The 21,176-nt window shown below is 32.2% G+C and overlaps 2 protein-coding genes across 2 annotated transcripts in view; both read left to right on the top strand.

Annotated features, from left to right (window-relative positions):
* Window positions 1-302: 302 nt before the first annotated feature.
* Window positions 303-10,591, top strand: LOC106789313 (tubulin beta-1 chain). Its single transcript, XM_014753412.1, has 2 exons — window positions 303-544; window positions 8,889-10,591. The coding sequence occupies exons 1-2, from the start codon at window positions 488-490 to the stop codon at window positions 10,173-10,175; spliced, it is 1,344 nt and encodes a 447-aa protein (XP_014608898.1). The 5' UTR covers window positions 303-487; the 3' UTR covers window positions 10,176-10,591.
* Window positions 10,592-15,855: 5,264 nt separating this feature from the next.
* LOC106789304 (tubulin beta chain-like) overlaps window positions 15,856-21,176 on the top strand; it is a 12,399-nt gene continuing 7,078 nt past the window's right edge. Inside the window, exon 1 of the mRNA XM_014753400.1 lies at window positions 15,856-16,441. Within this exon, the coding sequence (XP_014608886.1) occupies window positions 16,385-16,441 (57 nt within the window). The 5' untranslated portion in view covers window positions 15,856-16,384. The remainder of the gene's footprint in view (window positions 16,442-21,176) is intronic.

Below are 21,176 nucleotides of genomic sequence, written 5' to 3'. Positions count from 1 at the left end.
AAAGAGAGAGAGAGAGATGTGGAATGAAAAAGAGAAGAAACAGAGAGAGAGAGAGAGAGAGAGAGAGAGAAGAGGAGAGAGAGAGAAGAGAAGAGAGATAAACGCGCCGTAAAGGCGAGAAGCCGGCGCCGTCGCTGACTACGACGCCGAGGAGGAGGAAGAAAAATTAGTGGCAACGTCGCGCGTCGCGTTTTGACCGCGAATAGTGGGGAGAATGCTTCGGCGAACGGACGTCGACCAATAGGATTGGATCTCGCGTGAATCTCTCTACTCCCCACCACTGACTTCGCGAAGGCTTGAAAATCTCTAACGGACGCCGTTACCAGCGCATTATTCGTTTCTGGGCTCTCGTGACGCGTCACACAGAGATCGTGCATCACTCTTCGCCGCAGTACGTTACCGTAGTTATCGATAACGCTACACGTAATATTACATATATATCGAATTCAAGAGGACCTCCGTTAGGTACATCAACGTCACATCAAACATGAGGGAAATCGTACACATTCAGGCTGGCCAGTGCGGAAACCAAATTGGCGCTAAGGTATGTAAAGCGTGGAGAATAAAATAATTCTTTTGATCTTTCTCTTTCTCTTATTGCTATTATATATATATATATGTTTAAAGAAGCTATAAATTGATACCGTTTTATCTTATAAACGGAGACAGAAAATTATATTAACTGTAAAAAAAAGTGATTCGTTAAATTCAAGGTAATAATATGCAAGAAAGAAAGGAAAGAGAAAAAGCTTCGAATTAACGCGTTGCCATGTTCGTATTAAAAAATCGTGAAACTCGTAATCCTTCAAATAATCGATTCCTATTTTATCGTAGTAATTACCGTTTCGGAGTGATGTTTCTGAGATAATAGAAATAATAAAGGATTCGTATGGATAGCAAGAAAGGCGGTAATTCGGTCTTCAACGGTCGAAGACCTGTCATGGCGACGACGAATAGGAACATCGCTTTCATTCGCCAGCTTGCTTGCCTGGCCGCCTGCTGCTTGCCGGCCGGCCGGCCGGCATTCATTTCTAACGGTTTTTTTTCCTTCGCTCCCTTCTCACCCCGCATCGTCCGATTGGCGTTCAGCCGTTGCGACGCCATTTTTCTGCATTACTCAACATTTCGAAATACTAGTAATTTATACGAATATTTAAGTAAAATGATTTTTATCGTTGCTTTTTAAAAGATTCTGGAGAATAGAAAAATAAGAAAAAAAAAAAATAAATAAAATGTCAAGAACATCGGGGGATATCTGGGTGTGGCTCGTCCTCGCTCGTAGGAATTCGTTCTCAACGAACTCGCCGAACAGCGTCGGCATCGAACGACTGCGCGCGCATCTTTCGTCTTCTCTGGTTCTATCTTTCTCTCTCTCTCTCTTTTTCATACTCTTTTCAAGGTAGTTATAGCTCTGTCTCTTTCACTCCCACACCCATACTATTTCTCTTTCTATCTTCAGACGAGAGACCGTTGAAGATTTTCTCGTTATTCCTTTTTCAAACGGATATCTCCCTTTGTTCTCCTCTCTTTTTAAGAATCTCTCTTTCCTTCTCTTTGTCTTTCATTTGTTTTTGCTCTTTACTTTTACTCGTTAAACAATAATGTAGAATCTAAGTTTTCTCTTACTTGTTCTTTTGTTTTTTTCTCTCGATTTGACGCTATTGTTTTAACCGAACGAAATCATTCCGTTTCATTTTTCCAGTAAAAAAGAAATTAATGTTGGTCCTAGATCTCTTCACTGTTTTTTTCGTACACATTGTTAAAAATAGGTAATTTTTTTTTCAATGAAATATTCTATTGATCGATATAATTTATGGTATGGTTTGGAAGGGATGGAAATTCTAGGATTTCATTTACATTATCGATCGACGCTACTAACGTCTCTACCATACGCAATTTTGTTTAGCCGCCGACAGTTTTATCGATCGTAAAAAGAGAAAGGGTTGAGTTTTGTCGACGTACTAAAAGAAGAAACAAAAACGGAAGCTTGAAATTGTATTGAAAATTTTTCCCCTTTCTTTTATATGTAAATTTCTTTTTTTTTGTCTCCTATTGTTTTTTAAGGCAGCTGCGAATTCTTCAAAGCCACGGTCCTCTTTTATTTCTTACTTTTTTAAATGTTATGTTTACAATTAGACTTGTGGGTGGTGGGTTGGATGTCCAACAATGGGTTGGATGTCCAAACAGATTTGTTAATTTTCTGAAAATCAGTAATTTTTATTAAAACAAAAAAATTATTTTATCTAGTTTTCTATTTCCAATTTCAAAGAAAACAACGTAACCCCAATTCATTCTTGAATTACACTGCGATAATACCGAGTGTCATTCTTTTGTAGAATGACATGCAAACTCGTAACACGATATGTAATTAAGTAAGCCTTGTTCTTGTAAATGTTTTTCAAAATTCCGTGTCAGAGTATAACTTTCTGTGATATCCGGTAAACAAAAAAATAAAACAAATCTATAGAAATAAAAAAAAGGAAAAAAAGTGAACTAGAATATCGATATTATGAGATTGCAATTTAAAGGATATATCGTAAAAATCGATTATAAGATCAAGATCGTTTAGTAGAAAAAGAAAATCATAAAACTCACCGAATGGGACGAATTGGTTCGATCATCGGTTTCGCTCCCATAGTTTTCAAGGTCGCTTTAACGAGTCAATGTCCTCGAGTTCTCGTGTCCATTATCGATTTATTTTCATCGTAAAAATTATCAATTTGCGAAAGTTTAAGTATAACATAGGAATAGGTGTAAAAGTTCGATGAAAATAATTGAAACAAGAGAATCTTGTGCAATCAGTATCGGCTTGTGTTGTGTGCAAGTATATGTGACTATAAATCTTTTCGCTTGTCCAAGGACATCGAGTCTTTGCCAAATAAAGCGTAAAGACTCGTCCTCTCGTCATTTTCTCTCCATCTTTCTCCCCCCCGCCTTTTCCCCACCCTTCCCCCCTCTTCCTGTAGAACGGCAGCCTCGCCCCGTTTTGAGCGGATTCGCGTTGCCAACGAACCCCCTGGTTACGGCCAGGTGTATCGATCGTGAACGTTACTCCTGTGCTTTTCACCGACGAGACTTGCTTTTTCATATTCGAAGGATCGGATAATAAAATATTTTATTCAAATGATAACATTTACCAGGATTTATCGGAATATCCTTTTTAAAATTTTGAATACTTGTTTAAATCATTTGTGCTTTATGTGACACTAATTTTAATTAAATATTTTTTTATATACAAATAAATTTAAAGAATAATATATACATTTATGAAAAATATTTGTTATATGTTATATAATTTGGTGTAAATTTTGTATTTAGGGAATTGAAATAAAAAAAAGGACCACGTTTCTACGTACCCTTTAAAAAATTCTAATTTAATGAATTGTGGAAATAAAAGAAAATACTTGGTAAACGGAATATGTTTCAATTAAGGCATTGTATTTAAATTTTATTCATTTGTAAGCAAATAAATTTCGGTGAAGGACGTAATACGAGTAGGTATAAGAAAAAGTTTACTCCCATAACTCACCAGAAGCACGCAACACGCTATCCTGTTTCAATCGATCCAAGTCTATCTCTTTCTAGCTTTGGACGTTGACCCTGCTATGAAGAAAAATGATCATTTTTTATAGCAACTTAAAAAGTATAATTATCAACGACTGTTATGATTTATTCGTTTAATAAATATATTTGATTGATTTATTAGAACTCTAAGCGTTCTAGATTGCATAGTACAACAGTCATTAGATTAGAGACGATATCCTAATAAGAAAATTAATGATTACTATGTTTAGCAATTTACATCAGAGTTTTGAATATAATTGTGCGCTGTTGTTGAAATTTTACTGAACTTTTAACGCTAGTTATATCTCTGACCCTTTTTTTCTTTTCTTTTTAACGAACGCTCCACTTTTTTTATGAAGAACCCTTCTAATATTTCTCTTTATCGCTTAGAAAAGTTCTCGAAACGTTCGTTTGCTTGGTCGATCGATAATTCGAGTTCAGTTTTCGGTGCAGCTGTTAACGAAGAAGAGGAGATATTAAAGTTGATAATTAACTATGAACGGATTTTGAAATAGTTCTTTCGTCATCTTTTGTGATGAAATATAATTTCATAATTTTTCTTTTGATCTTGGCATCATGTTTCTGCTTAATCTTTTTACTATATTTTCTTTAAAGTAACAAATTTTCTGTGTATGTATTTATATAGAATATTGTCTATAATATTGTTAATAAAACAGGGTATTTAAAAGATTGGTTTTTCTTTTTTTATAAATATTTAGGATTTGATATCTTAACAAAAAGTTGTTTTAATAAAAAAAAGAATAAAATAAATGATTTGAGAATTATCATGAGATATTATAAATAAACGAATTTGTATAAATATTTTAAAAATTTATTTCTATATGTACATATATATGACGAAAAGATTAAAATTTTAGCTACATTTATTTATGCAATGCACATAACTTTTAAACCAATAAAACTAAGTGAGATAAATTTGAAAATACGACTTGATCGAAAGCTATTGTATATAGTGGCGTTTCGTTCCACAGAATGGACCCCTACAGGGAAGTCAATTTAGTGGCGTTTAAGTAGCAAAAAGGTAAACTTTAATCCAAGTTACAAGAAAAGATTTTTTGTCCTAACCTAAATAAGTTTGGTGTAAACTTTTTTGCAATATTTGTGGAAGTATTTACTACTTTGTTGGATACTTTTTTGTGTTTGGAACGAATCGATGTTTACAAATAGAATTTGTGATGGAATTTGTGCTGTTCGTAAAAGTTTTCAGGGGGTCTTTGTTATGTTATTATATCTAAATAACACTTACCCATAATAATTCCTTATTTGTACTCAAACCATTCGTTATTTATTCTTTTATGTTTCTTTTCTTGCTTGACTAAACAAATAATCTCACAAAAACACAATTCGAATCCATTGATCCTATACAACGGTATTGTTAGGTCCTTAGGTTGTAAAGTGAAACTTTACATTTTGTTATTTTCTTGGTCCTTAGTTACCATGGGAATAATGGGCATTACTAAAAACTGAATATTGACCAAATTCATTTATTAAAATTAGTATTTATATTAGTATTTATATTGCATACTACATTTTTGATTTTCTATTTCAAATATTTTCTAAATCTTAAGATAAAGCTATTTATATACTACATATTTATGTATTACAAGTTTACCGTCGCATAATTTTTTATTATCCGAAACAAATGTAATCATTAATTATTTTAGATATTTAGGATATTTAAACAATTTATCTTTGATATTAAATATGCATTGCTTTTAATCTCATTTATTTCGCGATTTAATTAAAAACAACAAATATTTGCTTATCATAGTTACTAGAAAAAAAGTCAAAGATTTAAATAGGTTTAGGTGCAACATTTACTTGTATAGGTTGATAAAGTTTTAGAGTTTTAACATAGAAACAATTTTTTTCTATCAACTTACATAATTTCAAAACTCCGAAAAGAATAGGCTCAGAATTTTTCTGCCCACTTTCGTAAATAATACGAAATCGCAATAGTAACGATGTTTTTTTTTTTGACGTGTCTCGGTTAGAATTAAAGTAAGCGAAATGTAGAAGAAAAATCGAATAATGCGTTAGATTCATTTCTATTTATAGGCACGACCGCAGCTTTTATAGAACTCCTTGGCGGCTTATATAACATTTTATAAATGTCAAACCACACGCAGCAATGTGAGATGGAAATGATCGATGAAATTTATTTCATATTTGTTTTATGAAAAAGGTCAGACTCGGGAAGTACTGGAAAAGTTTAAACAATCGTCGACTAAATTGCAATTTTCACCACGACGAAGATTCTATCCTCGTTTATGAATATCTCTTGGGTCAAGAATCCTCTCGTTTCCCATCTGGCAATCTTCCTAAATGACGTCTGTCATTCGACGAAAGGAACTTTCTAAGCGGAAGCACAAAACAATTTTTTTAAGCTTTTTTCACGCGACGGCCTCCGCTTTTATTTAAAAAGGCCATTGAATTGTATATACGTGTATTATTTTTTAATAATTATGAAAATGAATTGAAACAAAAATTACAAAAAAGAAATGATTTCATTAACTCAATGTTGAAATAAATTAATAATTTTTATCAAAAAATAAGTTAAAAATTTTTGGCTTATCTTTAATACATTTTCAAAATTTACCGACACGTATGTATAATAAAACAAGTTTATCGAATGTGACATTAAACGATTCTTTGAGATCTCGATATGGATAAAAGGAGTATTTTTGATTATGTTCGTTATCTTAAAATTCTTTGAAATAAGTTGATTCTTTCCTAAAAAGAAGTAATTAAACATAATTTTTAATTGTAACAATAAGTAGAATTCTATTATTTGAACCAAATAATTGATTTTAGTGTTCTTTCTATTTCAATTTAGAGTTAAATAAAAAAGAAATAGTCTCCCTTGTATAACATACGCTCGAAAAAATAATCTTCTGTTCGTGCGTGTAAACCGCAAGAGTTGTTGTTACGTGGTGTTCTGCTTGGCGGAGTGACACATATTTCTGGGGAAGTAACGATTTAAGCGAATCGAGGCAATGAGTTACGAAAAGCTTTCAGAAACATTCATCTATCCGTATATGCAAGTTACACACACACAAATACACACTAGTAACATATGTTGTATATATTGTAATACATACGTAATACATGAAATGTTTTCCGATCATAGCTTATGGTAATTGTTCATCCATGTCGGTTTTACGGTCATCATTTCTATATATAGCGGTGACATTGATGACTCATATCTCTCTCTTTCTCTCGTTACCAACATTATTTGCTACCAACTCAACTTACATATATGTATATATCTCGGCCAGCGACTCTTAGGTGGGAGTGGACAGAGTGAAAAGAAAGAGAGAGAGAAGGTAGACTTTGCTGATTCTTAGCTTCCCACCAACGATGTTCATATATGGTCACTGCTTAATACACCCGTCGTGTTTCCATGTGGGACGTCTTCGAAGGCGAACGGGGTTCATTTTCTGTCTCTTTCTCTTTTTATTTTGCTGTATCCATATGCAATCTTTATCGCCTACTCGGCGAGTCGGTTAAGGGCACCTAGTCTCCGCCTTAGGGTCGCTTACGTAATACCTGTCTTCATTCCTTTCATGCTGCAATTCTTCTCTTTACGAGTTATACTCGTCCAATGTCGTTCAACAACTCTGCGGTGTTAACATCGAAATAGAATTTCTAATTGCATGTTTGGTCAGTAATAGATTCGATATATGTAAGATTATAAGTTTAATTTTGAAGTGCAAACAAAAGTAGTTTTAGAACTATATACTAGATAATATTATGTCAAGGTAATCTTTAATAATATTATTAGAATTTAGGTTATTCAATTCAATGTGTTTATTATTAGGTCAATATCATGATAATCAATACATAATATATGTGTTGTCTGAAAGTTACAATGAATGGTGTAAACATGATACAATAAATTCACATCATTAATGCTAAAGTCGATATGTTATGTGTATATTATATATATATTATGTAGATGTGTTAATTTATAGAAATTAAATGAGTAAATAAAATTCTTATCTCTTGCTACGATAAATTAATCTTCACACTTGAGCTGAAGTAGGATAATAGAATAGGAAAAGTATGAGCAGGACCTATCATAACATGTTTTTTCGTGTCCCTTCTTCTTTTGTCATTGAGATAGAGAAACGATAACGTAAACGCTTATATCTATCTAACATTGCTTGCAAGAGAATCGCGACGTTCACGTTCCTTTCGCGCGTCGCGTTCCACGCACGTCGATTTCCAGAAATATACCGTCGAGGTCTTTGAACTGACGACAAAGTGGGGAGAAATAGAGAAGAAGAGTTGCCTGGCCGGCTAGCAGCTAGCTAGCTAGCTAGCTGCTACGTGAGTCTCTTGCCAACAATGTCGTTTAATCATGTTTGCAATATTATCTCAAATATTTTCATGGGCTCACAATAATTTCCAAATATCAAGATCGTTGATTTGGAAAATATCAATCAATTCTTTCTACAATATAATATCATTACATTCAAAATAAATATCCAAAAGCTATTTTATATATTATTTTATGTTAAATAACATTCAAGCGATAATCAATTGAAATTAAGAGAATGAATGTTGTATTAATAACGATATTTTAAAATACCTTGTACATTGTGGTTTTGCTATTACAGAGATTCTATTTTTGCATATCATGATCATGAAGTGACCTAGTTACAAAGTTAACGGTTTCTAATAAACGCGAATCAAATAGGAAAAGATCGAAAGGCAGAAGCCGTATTCAACCGAGTTAGCATATAAACTACCTTCCTTCCATTTTCCCGATACAGTAATGTTCTAGCGTATTTTCTTCCCCTGGTAGTATGAACGGGGGAGACATCAAGCGTATCCTGTTCCTAGTTGCCAATGCGGTTCCGAGCTTCTTTGATGTTGTTACGTTAGCTCCAATTCGAGGAGATTGTGTTCGATTCAGAAGAGAGGCGGTGATAGATTTTAACGAAGAATGGTTTCGTGAAACGCGCGCACCTATCACGGCTAATTACGTGCTAGCTATTCGCTTAGAAACAAGAGAAAAAGCATTAATGGGTGGGAGGAAGAAGGGGGTCATTGAACTTCCTTCGTCCGTGTTCTGCTCGATATTACGGAAGACTTGAAAACGGATGCCGCGAGATAATTGCTAGGAGAAAGCTCTAGCTAGCGCGAAACTTCCTCTCCTCGTTTCTATGCAGGCTTAAAAAGGATGATCACGTGATGAGCAGATTCTGCAAGATCTTACCTTATACTATATATTCTCATTAAATTTTTACGAGATGAAAACTAGGATGCATAACTAATGCGTAATTGTTATTTTGTAGTTTTGGGAAATCATCAGCGACGAGCATGGAATTGACCCGACTGGTACCTACCATGGAGACTCCGATCTCCAACTAGAGAGAATCAATGTTTACTACAATGAGGCATCGGGTGGTAAATATGTACCTAGAGCCATCCTCGTCGATTTGGAGCCAGGTACGATGGATTCCGTACGATCTGGACCTTTCGGACAAATCTTCAGACCCGACAACTTCGTTTTCGGTCAATCCGGTGCTGGTAACAACTGGGCGAAGGGTCACTACACCGAGGGTGCCGAACTCGTTGATTCGGTTTTGGATGTAGTCAGGAAGGAGGCTGAAAGCTGTGACTGCCTTCAAGGATTCCAACTTACCCACTCACTTGGTGGCGGTACCGGATCCGGTATGGGAACTCTTCTTATTTCCAAGATCCGTGAAGAGTATCCCGACAGAATTATGAATACGTACTCGGTCGTACCATCGCCTAAGGTATCAGATACCGTCGTTGAACCTTACAATGCGACTCTCTCCGTTCATCAACTGGTTGAGAATACAGATGAGACCTATTGCATTGATAATGAAGCCCTTTATGACATTTGTTTCCGTACCTTAAAACTCTCGACACCTACCTATGGTGATTTGAACCATCTCGTCTCCCTCACGATGTCTGGCGTAACCACCTGCCTTAGGTTCCCCGGTCAACTAAATGCTGATTTGAGGAAATTGGCTGTTAACATGGTACCCTTCCCACGTCTACACTTCTTCATGCCAGGTTTTGCACCTCTTACGTCCAGAGGTAGTCAACAATACAGAGCACTCTCTGTACCCGAACTCACTCAACAAATGTTCGACGCGAAGAATATGATGGCCGCTTGTGATCCACGACATGGAAGGTATCTTACCGTTGCCGCCATCTTCCGTGGTAGGATGTCGATGAAGGAAGTCGACGAACAAATGCTTAACATTCAGAACAAGAACAGCTCGTACTTCGTTGAATGGATTCCAAACAACGTTAAAACCGCTGTTTGCGACATCCCACCTCGTGGTCTTAAGATGTCTGCCACTTTCATCGGCAACTCCACTGCCATTCAGGAATTGTTCAAGCGCATTTCCGAACAATTCACAGCTATGTTCAGGAGAAAGGCTTTCCTTCATTGGTATACTGGTGAAGGTATGGACGAGATGGAATTCACTGAAGCCGAGTCAAACATGAACGATCTTGTTTCGGAATATCAGCAATACCAAGAAGCCACCGCCGACGAAGATGCTGAATTCGACGAAGAGCAGGAAGCCGAGGTCGACGAAAATTAGATATGAAAGACCTACTTGTCATCGTACACTCCCCCCACTCTTACTCTCTATCTCCAATCTATTACCTCATTTTCCTCATCCTCATCCTATTTCCCATACAAAAAGAACACATCCATCCTTTTTGCTTCTTAACTCCTTGCGTTTACATTTCTTTTTGTATTTCTTTTATACGCGCAATTACTTCGTTTCTATTGATTGGGATTCGATAATTAAAAGATAGACGCGCCTTTTTTTTTTAGGCCTGCGTAATTTTTGGTATATATATATTTAATTGAATTTTGAAGAACATATGCGAACGAGATTTAAATCTTATCATTCTGTTTTGGACTAATAATTATATTTACGCGTCTTGTATCCAGTGTATAACCGCTGTAGCGGCAAGCCACCATCTTTTGAATAAATTATTATCATATAAATGTATGCTTTTGTGTCTTCCTCTTGTATTATATTTATTCTCAACATTTTTGAAAAAAATTTTCAATAAAGATATATCATGGTTTACCTGGTCAAATTTAAAGAAATAAACTTCAGTAGCGTTTATTGAGGTATGTATTAAATTTATGTTCATTGATCATATAATGTGAATGTATTTACTTATATACATAATGATATTAATGAAAAGCAGTTTGTAGAACTATGAAGTTCTACTTGAAACTATGTAGTTTCAATCGTTGACAATTTTTTCCTGTTACATTGTAAATCATTCTGCTGATAGTGAATCGTTGATAATTTTGTATAGCAGCTATAAATCGTTGATAAGTTACTACGTAGATGCATTAATCATTGATAAATTTTTATATAAAACGTAGTAATGTTTTATTTTAAATTCAACTGTGCGTATTACCAATTCGCCCTCTACCGATTATTTGCAGAACATTGTTCAGAAATGTCGATAAAATCCTACACCGTTGGATTTCATACACATGTACAACGAATCGATTTGAAATATAAATCAATAATCTAAATAATTGACTTAAAAAAAAAAATAATATTGAATATCTAAATCTTTGAAATATTCATTCTAAAATTTGAAACAAAATTGTATTTAATGTCCGTTCGTTTTTATCGGCTGAACGATATTATCAACATCGTTTCTACTTTCCAAAGGAGTAAAATAATTTGCGGGAAATTTGAACAACGATCATTGACATGTTTATAGAAGAAAAGTATTTTTTTGTTTCTTTTTTATATTAACTGATAGGTTTCAACATCTGCGGTTTAACCGAACGGATAGCATAATGTGGCATCGTTTCGAAAGAATGTTTACTTCGAGTTGAAGAGTAACGGATCGAAGAGATACAGTTAGTTAAAGAAATCAGATCACTGTCAACTTCCCTAACAAAAATTTGTTAACGGATCGTTCTGGAGTATCAATTCGTTACGTTAGTTATCGATTTTTTCAACAAGAAGTTTAGAAGTGTTTCTCGAGAAGTGATGAATGTGAAATAAACGATGCACGAAGTAACAATAAGATTTATTTCATTTAAACGGTGAATTTCTTAATCAAGAATATTTCTCTTGTAAATTAGAGGAAGAAGCTTGAATGCCTGCGGCTTTTTTTCCAGAAAGCCTGGAGTGGGTGGCGAAGAATTTCGAGTACGTACATTGAAAATTACGTTAAAGACGGGAGAGCTCTTTAAATTGCTACGGTTTGGACCGCCTCCAGTCTCTTTCCTTTCATTGAGATCATTGAGTTATCTCTCACCCTTAATTCATTATAGTTAGGATAATTCAACATTGTCTTCCTTTCTCTTTGTTTATATTTTTTTTATTTTCTTTTAATATATATGTTAGAATAAATCTGAAAACAAATCATATAGAAATTTATGTGAATTTAAAAAGAAATGCTTTATGAGCTGTTTACATATCAAAGCGAATAACATCACTTAAAGAATATTTTTAAATTTCAATTCCAGAGCACTGTATTGATATGCAATGTATAATATATTACTTTATTAATTTTCTCTAGTATTTTTTGTGTGTGAAATTAATCGATTCATATACATAAGTTACCCATATATGTTAAGTGGTCTTGTATCGAAATTGTATCTTAGAACATTTGTATTTTATGTGTCATGTTATAGGATTTTATATTTATAATTTATTTAAAAAACAAGAAAAAAAAACAAGAAATTAAACAATATTTGTATTTAATATCGACAACACATTCTAAAAATATCATGCTGGCAACACATCTATATCTGTTATACATTTTCTTTTATTTTGTGTAATAATTTCTTTAGAGATTCTTTTTTAACGAAATAAAACGTACACTTTAAAACGCTCTTTTTCATATGAAAAGACGAATTATAATATATTTATCAGGTAAGTGGTTTACTACAGGAGTTAACGTTATTGTAAAGCTTCCTTGCTAAATTCATGAGGTGTAATTAAATAAGGATTAAAAGGAAGCAAAAAAGCGAAGAGTTAATTTAATATGCACGAAATGTCTACAAGCTTTCTAGCTAGCCGGTCTTCTTTGACAAAGTGCGGCAGACGTCGACCCCGTATGGAGGAGTAAGCATGACTCATCATCCGGCTACATGCATACTCGTCTCGCTTTGCGAATTCGATTCGAGTCAAGACGCCATTCGGTAATTATATAAAAAGAATAATTCGGAAATAAAATCAAATCTTTTATACAACGCGAATACAAATATTATTGGAAACTATCGAATTTGTCGTTGAATCGATAGACTACATTTTTCATAAGATTGCATTTCTTCATTTAAGATAAAAAGTTGAAATGTTGCTTTCCTTGATAGAACATTGTTAAAAATAAGTTTATATTTAAAATCTTTTAATGTGTGATTTATTTTTAAGAAAAAATAATACTGACTAATAAATAATTATTCAATTAGAATTAATGATTTAAATTATATTATCACAATTACATTATTGCGTTTTGTAATAACTACTTTTTTTAGTTTTAAAAATAATATACATAATATGTAGGTGTATGAATGTTATAAGAAATGAAAAAGAGAAGAAGAAAGAGAAAGTGAGAGAAAACAAGTGATATAAATATATACAATTATTATAATGAAAAAATACTCTTTTATATTTTTTAATTGCACACAGAGTGATTAGTAGGTGTTAATCATTTTGATTTTAATAATATGTACGGTAAAAGAATAAATTAAAAATGTATATACCTTTATCGAAGATTGCAGATATTAAAAATAATTGTTAACAAAGTATACTATGAAAAATAAATATTTGTTAGTGAAGATTTAAAGGGGCTTACTCGAGGAAGAATAGTTTTAAAGATAACAGAGGACTAAAATGAAGATACAATAATAATAGAAAGGTTTCAGAGCAGCGGGAGAGCATCACAGCTGGAGACAGAAGGATCGTCGTCTTCCTTTTCGATTATTATCATTCTCGAAGAAACTGAGAGAGCAACTATACTTTTAATACTTACATACGTTGTTTTTAAATTGACTTATGAGATAAAAGGCTTTTTAAACTCGCCGTATGATATTTCTCTCTTTGTTTCTTTCTTCTTTTTTTGTGTTAAATTTCTTTTCCGTGCCGATAGTTCGTATTTCTTTGATAATTCGAACGTTTTATAAAGTCTTAACTTGTATGTTTAAGAGTGATTCACAGGTTAAGATAACGATTGTAATCCAGCCTCACCCTTTAAAACTAATAACTTGAGATCAGAATTGATGAGTATGGTTCAATGTACTTTCGATACTGTTTTATAAAAATGCTTCAAAGAACTCAGATAAGGATAATAGAAATAATCGTGTGATATTTGTTTGTCTACATAATATCGTTCTGTTTTAATTCGAATGAAAATAATATATAAGACATTTTTTTTAGTATAATTATCCATAATATTTTATTTATGTTAATAATAATAGAAAATATTTATTAAATTAAAAAGTGTTATACTTAATTAAAAACAATTTCTTTTTTGTTGTGGCTCAAAACTTTTCAACCCACTCGTGTAGACATTTTATATTTGTTTAAATCATCTATGAAAACTGCAAAATCATCATATATATCATATACAAAAAAAATTTTTTTTTTTGACAAATCAATCAAAATGAGTAGTGTTGAATTCAGGAAATACAAAATATCACTCTTACTGTTATAACGTTTCAATTTGAGTAAAAAGAAAAAAGGGGAGCAAAAGAGATAAATATATATACGTGTATATATAATAGCTTGTGGAAAAAATTCAGGCTCACGTTACACTTCCTGTCGACGCATTACGAAGCCCTCGAATAAAACTTCCGGGTGGTGCGGTTAACTTCACTTTACATTTTTTATTTTCCCGCAGGAATAATGAATCCAAGGAAAACCTAGTGTACTTATCTATGTAAATATACTATCTGTTTAAGAAACAGAAATAAGATGCAACTACGACGGTAGACGTCTATTCCAGGGATTGTTTTATTTTTTTAACATCGTTATGAAAAATGAAATACGACTAATAGACTTTTATTTCCTATGTAAACTCATCATCGTAAGATGACGTTTATTGATTTAAAAAGTCGGCAAAAAAATGTTTGCACTTATCTCAGAACATTTATATATTGTTTTTTCTATTTCTTCTATCTCTCTCTCTTTCTCTCTCTTTCTTTTATCTTTTTTTGAACTTGAAATTATTTTTGGATAAGACGTAAAAACAAACCGACAATGAATCACATAAATCACTGCAAGTATTTTATCTACGATAAGATCTTTCATTTTTAATAAGAAGAGTTTACATCGATAGCGATTCATCATATTAATTGGTATATTATTGATTATATTAGATAAATATAGATTTATTTATTTACGGATTTTTAACCTAGAAAGAGTAGGCTTGATTTTATAAAATATAAACTAAATATAAACTTTATATTAACTATAAAATTTTCATATGCGTTTTTTTATTTTTAAATAATTTTGCGATATTTATGAAAATTCGATATTTGAGTAAAGATTTTAGACAATAATGTTAGATCGAGTAAAAAAAAGAAATGAAGAACAAAAAGAGAAAAATACAATTTATATGTTCCATATAAGAATATTCCGTGAAGAATTTTTTTAGGCGAGTGATCGTAGCGATAAAGAAAAAAGGATTATAAGAATACGAGCATACGAAAGAAATCTTACTCGTTGGTTCTAGAAATGAGATCTAGTAAGAATAAAAGAAGCTAAGAGTCGGGGGAGAGAAGAATCATCACCCAGCATCTCTGACGTTTCAAGAGGAAGTAGCAAGAAAAGATTGAGCCAAGCCAGGCTCTACTTCTTTTTACTTATAATTTTACTAATAATGACTACTCTGTTTTATGATTCCCCTTTTACTTTATTATTTATTTTATTATTCTCTAATATTTTCTTTTCCACTTATTTCATCAATCTACTATATAAAATATTTCATTTTCATCTTATAGTCTTTATTTTTATTATAATAATAAATAAATAATAAAATAAATAAATAAAAAAAAAAAAGAAATAATACAAGAACTTTTAGACTCGTATAAAAAAAAAAACAATAAAATGTAATTATTCTTCTCTCTCACTCTCCTTTTCCGATGATATCACCAACTATTTCATAATTTATTATTAGCAAATTCTATTATACATATATTTGATTAATATTTGCCAGTTTATACTTCTTTAAATATACTCTTCGATTATTTTTTCGAAAGAACAAATTTTATTTTTCCCCTCTCTCTCTCCCTTCCTCTTGTTTCTCGTTCTGCACTATCATTATCATCGTCCTGGTAGTCTGATCCAACCCTTGGTGTAGTATTCTCTTCCCTTCTGAGGTGTCCCTTGTCGTTGTATCCAAGACACGAGTTGAGCACGACATCGGTTCCTTCCCCTTCCTTCCCTATTCCCTCTTTCTCTCTTTTCTTCTGTCTCGGTCGAACGACGAAGCGACTCCATTCGTGCTCCCGTCGCGACGCACGGCTGCACTCGGTTTTGCCTCCTCTTCCAGGCTTCTCAACGCGCACTCGCTTCTGACACGTCGAACAGACGAGAGAGTGCTGCAGACCCTGAAGGATCGACCTGACTTTACTTATCCAACGTGTATCAAACGAAGGAAGAAGAAGAAGAATAAGAGAAAGACAGAGAGAGAGAGAGAGAGAGTAAGCTAGCAAGCAAGCAAGTAAGAAGGAGATAGACAAACGATCAGCTGTTTTACTGGAACTACTTCTTTTCTACTTGCTGTCACAAAGTTAGGAAAGAAAAATCTTTTAACAATGAGGGAGATTGTACATCTGCAGGCTGGACAATGCGGCAACCAGATCGGTGCTAAGGTAAGATTCTTCCTAACTTACTTTTATATTAAACTATTTCGATGATATAGTGGTATAAAGTTATTTCATTAGTTTAATAATAAATAAGTATTAGTGTATTTTATTGAATTTGATTATTATTAGAATAACTCTAAAGAAATTTATTTATCGATCTTTCCCGATCAAATTTTCTGATTATTTTTATTAAGAGAATAGAGTTAATAAAAATTGAAAAAAGAAAATAATATTTTTTGTTTGTAATTAGTTTGAATTAATTTCGAATATGTTGATTTGTTTATTTTACTAATATTATATCAATAAGGGTTTAGATTATTTATCTTAAGTGGACAGTTTTGAAATAGAAAAAGAGGGAATATTTCGTTTAACGAATTAAAGATAAATTCATCAAACTTTTTTCTTTTTTATTTATGGAAGATAATTTGTGAAAAATTATGATAAGATTCTTAATAATCGAGCTTGGGAATTAGATTAATTTCATAATGAAGTTAATTATATGGGACAGTTACAAACTATAAAGAGTGAAAGAGAGAGAGAGAGAGAGAGAGAGAGAGAGAGAGAGACGGAAGATGTTTCATTTCATTCATAGCAATTTTGATAACAATCGAACGATCGATCCTTTTCGAACTTTGTAAAAAGAAAATTGCAAAAACGGTAGGAAAATCCATACTAATCATACCCGGTGTGAGTTGGTAGTTTCGAGTCGATCAATAGAAGGGCTACGCACGAAGTGAGCAACTCGATGGATTCCAGAGATAACGTTGATGAGTCGAGTGGTTAAATAATCTCAATTATGATGAAAAGCTATCAAAGTTATAATAAAGATTATAAAAAGAAAAAAGAAAGAAAAAAGAAAGAATATCGTGTGCATATATATATGTGCCGGTAATTATTATAACAGCTAAGTCAAAGATTGAAAAAATTGATTAATATAATATAAATAATGGTTAGATATTATATAAAAGAAAAATCATAAAATCAATTTTTTTTCCATCTATTGGCTTAGTCCATTGTCATAATTATTAGCACAATTACATATAAAGGAAAGAGAGATCAAACGTATACATCTTTCGTTGGTTTAATCGTAAGAATTATGCTACATAATGAAAAATAACATAAATTCAAATACGAAGGATCAACCTGGTCGTTAGGATGTATAATACAGTATACAATATTTATATTTGTTGTTGTCAAATTTCAATTTCCACGTATATATATAAACATTTCTCAAGTCATTTCATTGTCGTATGAGTTAATTATAATTGTAAGCTTTCGTACTTTATAAGAATTCACGTTATACGCGAACGAGCAACGCGGTCATCGAGTAACGTTATGTTCAACAAAAAGAGTGATTACTTTTAATTATTACCTTCATCTTAATACTATACTCTTACACAGTAGACTTTGAACTAACACATCAATGTACCGGTATTTTTAAGATCGTTCGTTTAATTAAGAACAAAGTCGAACGTGCAATAACATAAAGCTTATCTACAATCGAAGTAAGCCGTGTGAGAGAGAGAGAAAGAGAGAGAGAGAGAGAGAGAAAAATCGATTAAAAATAAATAAGGAGGCTTTCCTTGATTGCTCGAAAGCCTTTTGTATGAGTTCATGATGGTATCAAATTGTGTGTAATTAAAGAATTAAGAAATTAAGAACGTGCAGTAGGATTAATCGATTTAATCGATACAACATTCCTTTTATTTTCTTTTCTTTTTCTTATTTTTCCTTTAACACTCATTAATAAATTAAAGTCAAAAAAAAAGAAATATAAAGGAAAGATGAGAGTGTTATAAGATTTTGTTTGTTTCTTTTTGATCACACTCACTTTAGAATAGATTAACACCCATATACGTGTAACATACATGGAAAAGAATTTAGCAAGAGGTTCTTTAATCGAATTAAAGATAAAAATGGCGAGTAATAAGATCGAATTTAAAGAGACTCTCCAGTTGATTCTTTCTTTCTTTCTCTTTCTTTTTTTTCTTTCTTTCTTTCTGTCTTCCTTGCCACGCCTCGTTCGACACTCGTTGAAGGGTCTTCGACTTTGTGCGGTCGAAGCGTATAAAACGATCCATGTTTTAAACGTGAACGAACGGAAGAGAAAGACCAAAGGATAAAAGTAGAAAGAAACGAAGATCACGAGACACTTAAGATTCTACGTTAATCGTCGTCTACTGTCCAACGGCGTACTAGCAAGGGGACACCATGATAAACTTGTTCATAGAATTCTTTTATTGAATAATTTTTTCCTTTAATTTTTTCGATACAATTTACATGGAGTAACTATTTTTCATGTTTGTATTAAGTTACTTTTTTTTTTTCTTCTAATTTTATTTACACGTTTAAACTGTTTGGAACGTGACTTTCATCGCAATCGTTTTACAAAGTATCTTATCTTCGGTAAACATGTAGAAATATGGTAAAATATATTTAGCGTGTTATATATTTCATTTTCTTGACATAGTTGTCGATAGAGCACCGAGTATGATAGATTAAAGAATCATATAATTGTGTAAGAGGATACTGGAGAAACAACCGTACTTGTTGTATTCTTCTTCAAGGTACGATCAAAATTATACCTTACAGGATTGCAAGAAATTATCTCTTTTGTATTGTGAAAAGAAGTTTTTAATGAATTTGTACCCATTGTAAAGTATATCTTTTTCTCTGTAATTTCGTTTAATTGTAAACAAAAATTGTATTACAGAATTTAGACAAACATTTAAATTAGTAGGAAAACATTTGTATTATAAGTAACGTATATTGTATTTTTTGTTTTTTCTTTTTTGCTAATGGCTAATAAATGGAGTGAAATCAGCAAATAAAAATATGAATCTTAGAATGTTGCTCAAATGCGTTAAGATAAAGTTAGTTCTTATCAACGAATTTACTTCAAAGAATCAACTTTATCGTAATTCGTATTACTTGGGAGCTCTTTTTTCTTCTATGACGCATTGTTTTTACGTTTTGGATGAATATCTGATGTACTCGTTGTCTGGTGAGTCATTGGTTAATTCGTTTTTCACCAGTTTCACTGTTATTCCGTAGATAAAGAAACATTGTTTGTGAATTTTTACCGAGAATAGAAAAGAAAGAGACACAGAAAGAAAAATAAAAGAAAAGTATAGATACATCATTGAAGATCGTAAATAAAATTAAATAATTTACTTATAATAATATTTGCAATATCGCGATAGGATTAAATAATAAATTATAATTACAATTTGGAAATAAAAGAAAAAGAAACGATCTTAATAATATGTAGTTAATTTGTTTCATCATTTGTATGAAAAACAAAATGGAACGATACTTAATATAATTAATCGTACATAAATGAGAATAAATATGTATAATATGATAACATTTTATTTGCAAAATTTTTCCAATGATCAGAACGAAATGTGTTAGCCTTAGAAAGTACTATTTATTTTTTTTTAGCGTACAGACATTGGGGAAAAGGTTGTAAAAAGGTTGTCGACGAGTAGAGAAAGGACGTAAAAGTCGTAGAACGCAACGAATGCAAGCAACGAGATTAGAACGTTCAATGTACGAAAGAGAAAGAGAGAAAAAGAAACACTGGAGAGTAAAACATGCAATATTTGTCCTTCCACAAATAGCAAATTTCCTGTTCGCGTCAGGAACTTGGCTATTTCCTTCTTATTGATCGTGTCAGTCGCGAATCAGATTGCTAGCTAATACCATTTCTAATCTTCTAATCGTATTTTGATAGTCGTCAGCGTATATACATCAATGGGAAACGTAAACGAACATATCGATCGTTGAGTTCTTCTGTAGAAACTCGACGAACAGAGAAAAGTTGAGTCACGCTTTCGAGAGAGCGTTATTGCTATGCGAGAAAGGACAAAAGAGAGAAAGAGAGAGAGAGATAAAGGGAGATGGAATGAAAGAAAGAGATGTAAAGGGAGGTAAAAAGACAATGAGTCTACGAGAAAATAGTGCTAACGGGTTTTATTTCTTGTGACATGCACGATGCGAAGTGCGACGTACCGAAACCGTGTAATTGTAAAAAAAACAAAAAAATATTAAAAAAGTAAATAAAAAACAAGCCGGTTATTTTATCTCATTTATTCTTTTGTCAATCTCTTATTTCCATTTCTTTTTCTTTCTCTGGCTCGTTATTACTCTCTCCACTGGGGAATAATTATGTCTGATTGTGAGAGGTAAATGAGATGAGATTCTTATTGTGTTTTTTTCTTTAGGTGTGTAAAATAATTAACCTGAAATTAAAGGGATATAATGTTATTCTTGTCACGAGGACATCCTTTGATTTCATTTATATGTGAAATACGTATACTTATGGTAATATATATATATATATAATATGTTTTATACATAAGAATATTTTTTAATAATATATATTTTTTTAAAGATGAGCGAAGGAATAGCTTGAAGTCAGAGATTATTTATATTTTTGGTATATAAATTCGGGTTTGTGGATAAGCAGATGGTTGCTACTTTATGCGGAATAGAAATACCTTACTCGTATAAGTTGCTTTGGAAAAAATGAAAAGTATGGCTTCTGCTCGCCAACTATAGCACATGGTGGCTCGCATCAGGGCGGATCCTTTTCATTCTTTCTTTCTTTTCGATATTGAAATATTTTGCTAAGGAAAATTGTATATAGAAATAATAATCAAAATTTTTTTCTTAAACTTAGTATATTATATAGTATAAAATGAGAAAGAGAAATAACATGAGAGATTAATAGAATCTG

This window comes from Polistes canadensis, unplaced genomic scaffold (genome assembly GCF_001313835.1).
Source record: "Polistes canadensis isolate GaletaPanama2010 unplaced genomic scaffold, ASM131383v1 scaffold_176, whole genome shotgun sequence".
In the NCBI taxonomy this organism is placed as follows: domain Eukaryota; kingdom Metazoa; phylum Arthropoda; class Insecta; order Hymenoptera; family Vespidae; genus Polistes; species Polistes canadensis.
The sequence above is the reverse complement of the archived record's forward strand: the minus strand, read 5'-3'. Positions and strand labels throughout refer to the sequence as shown.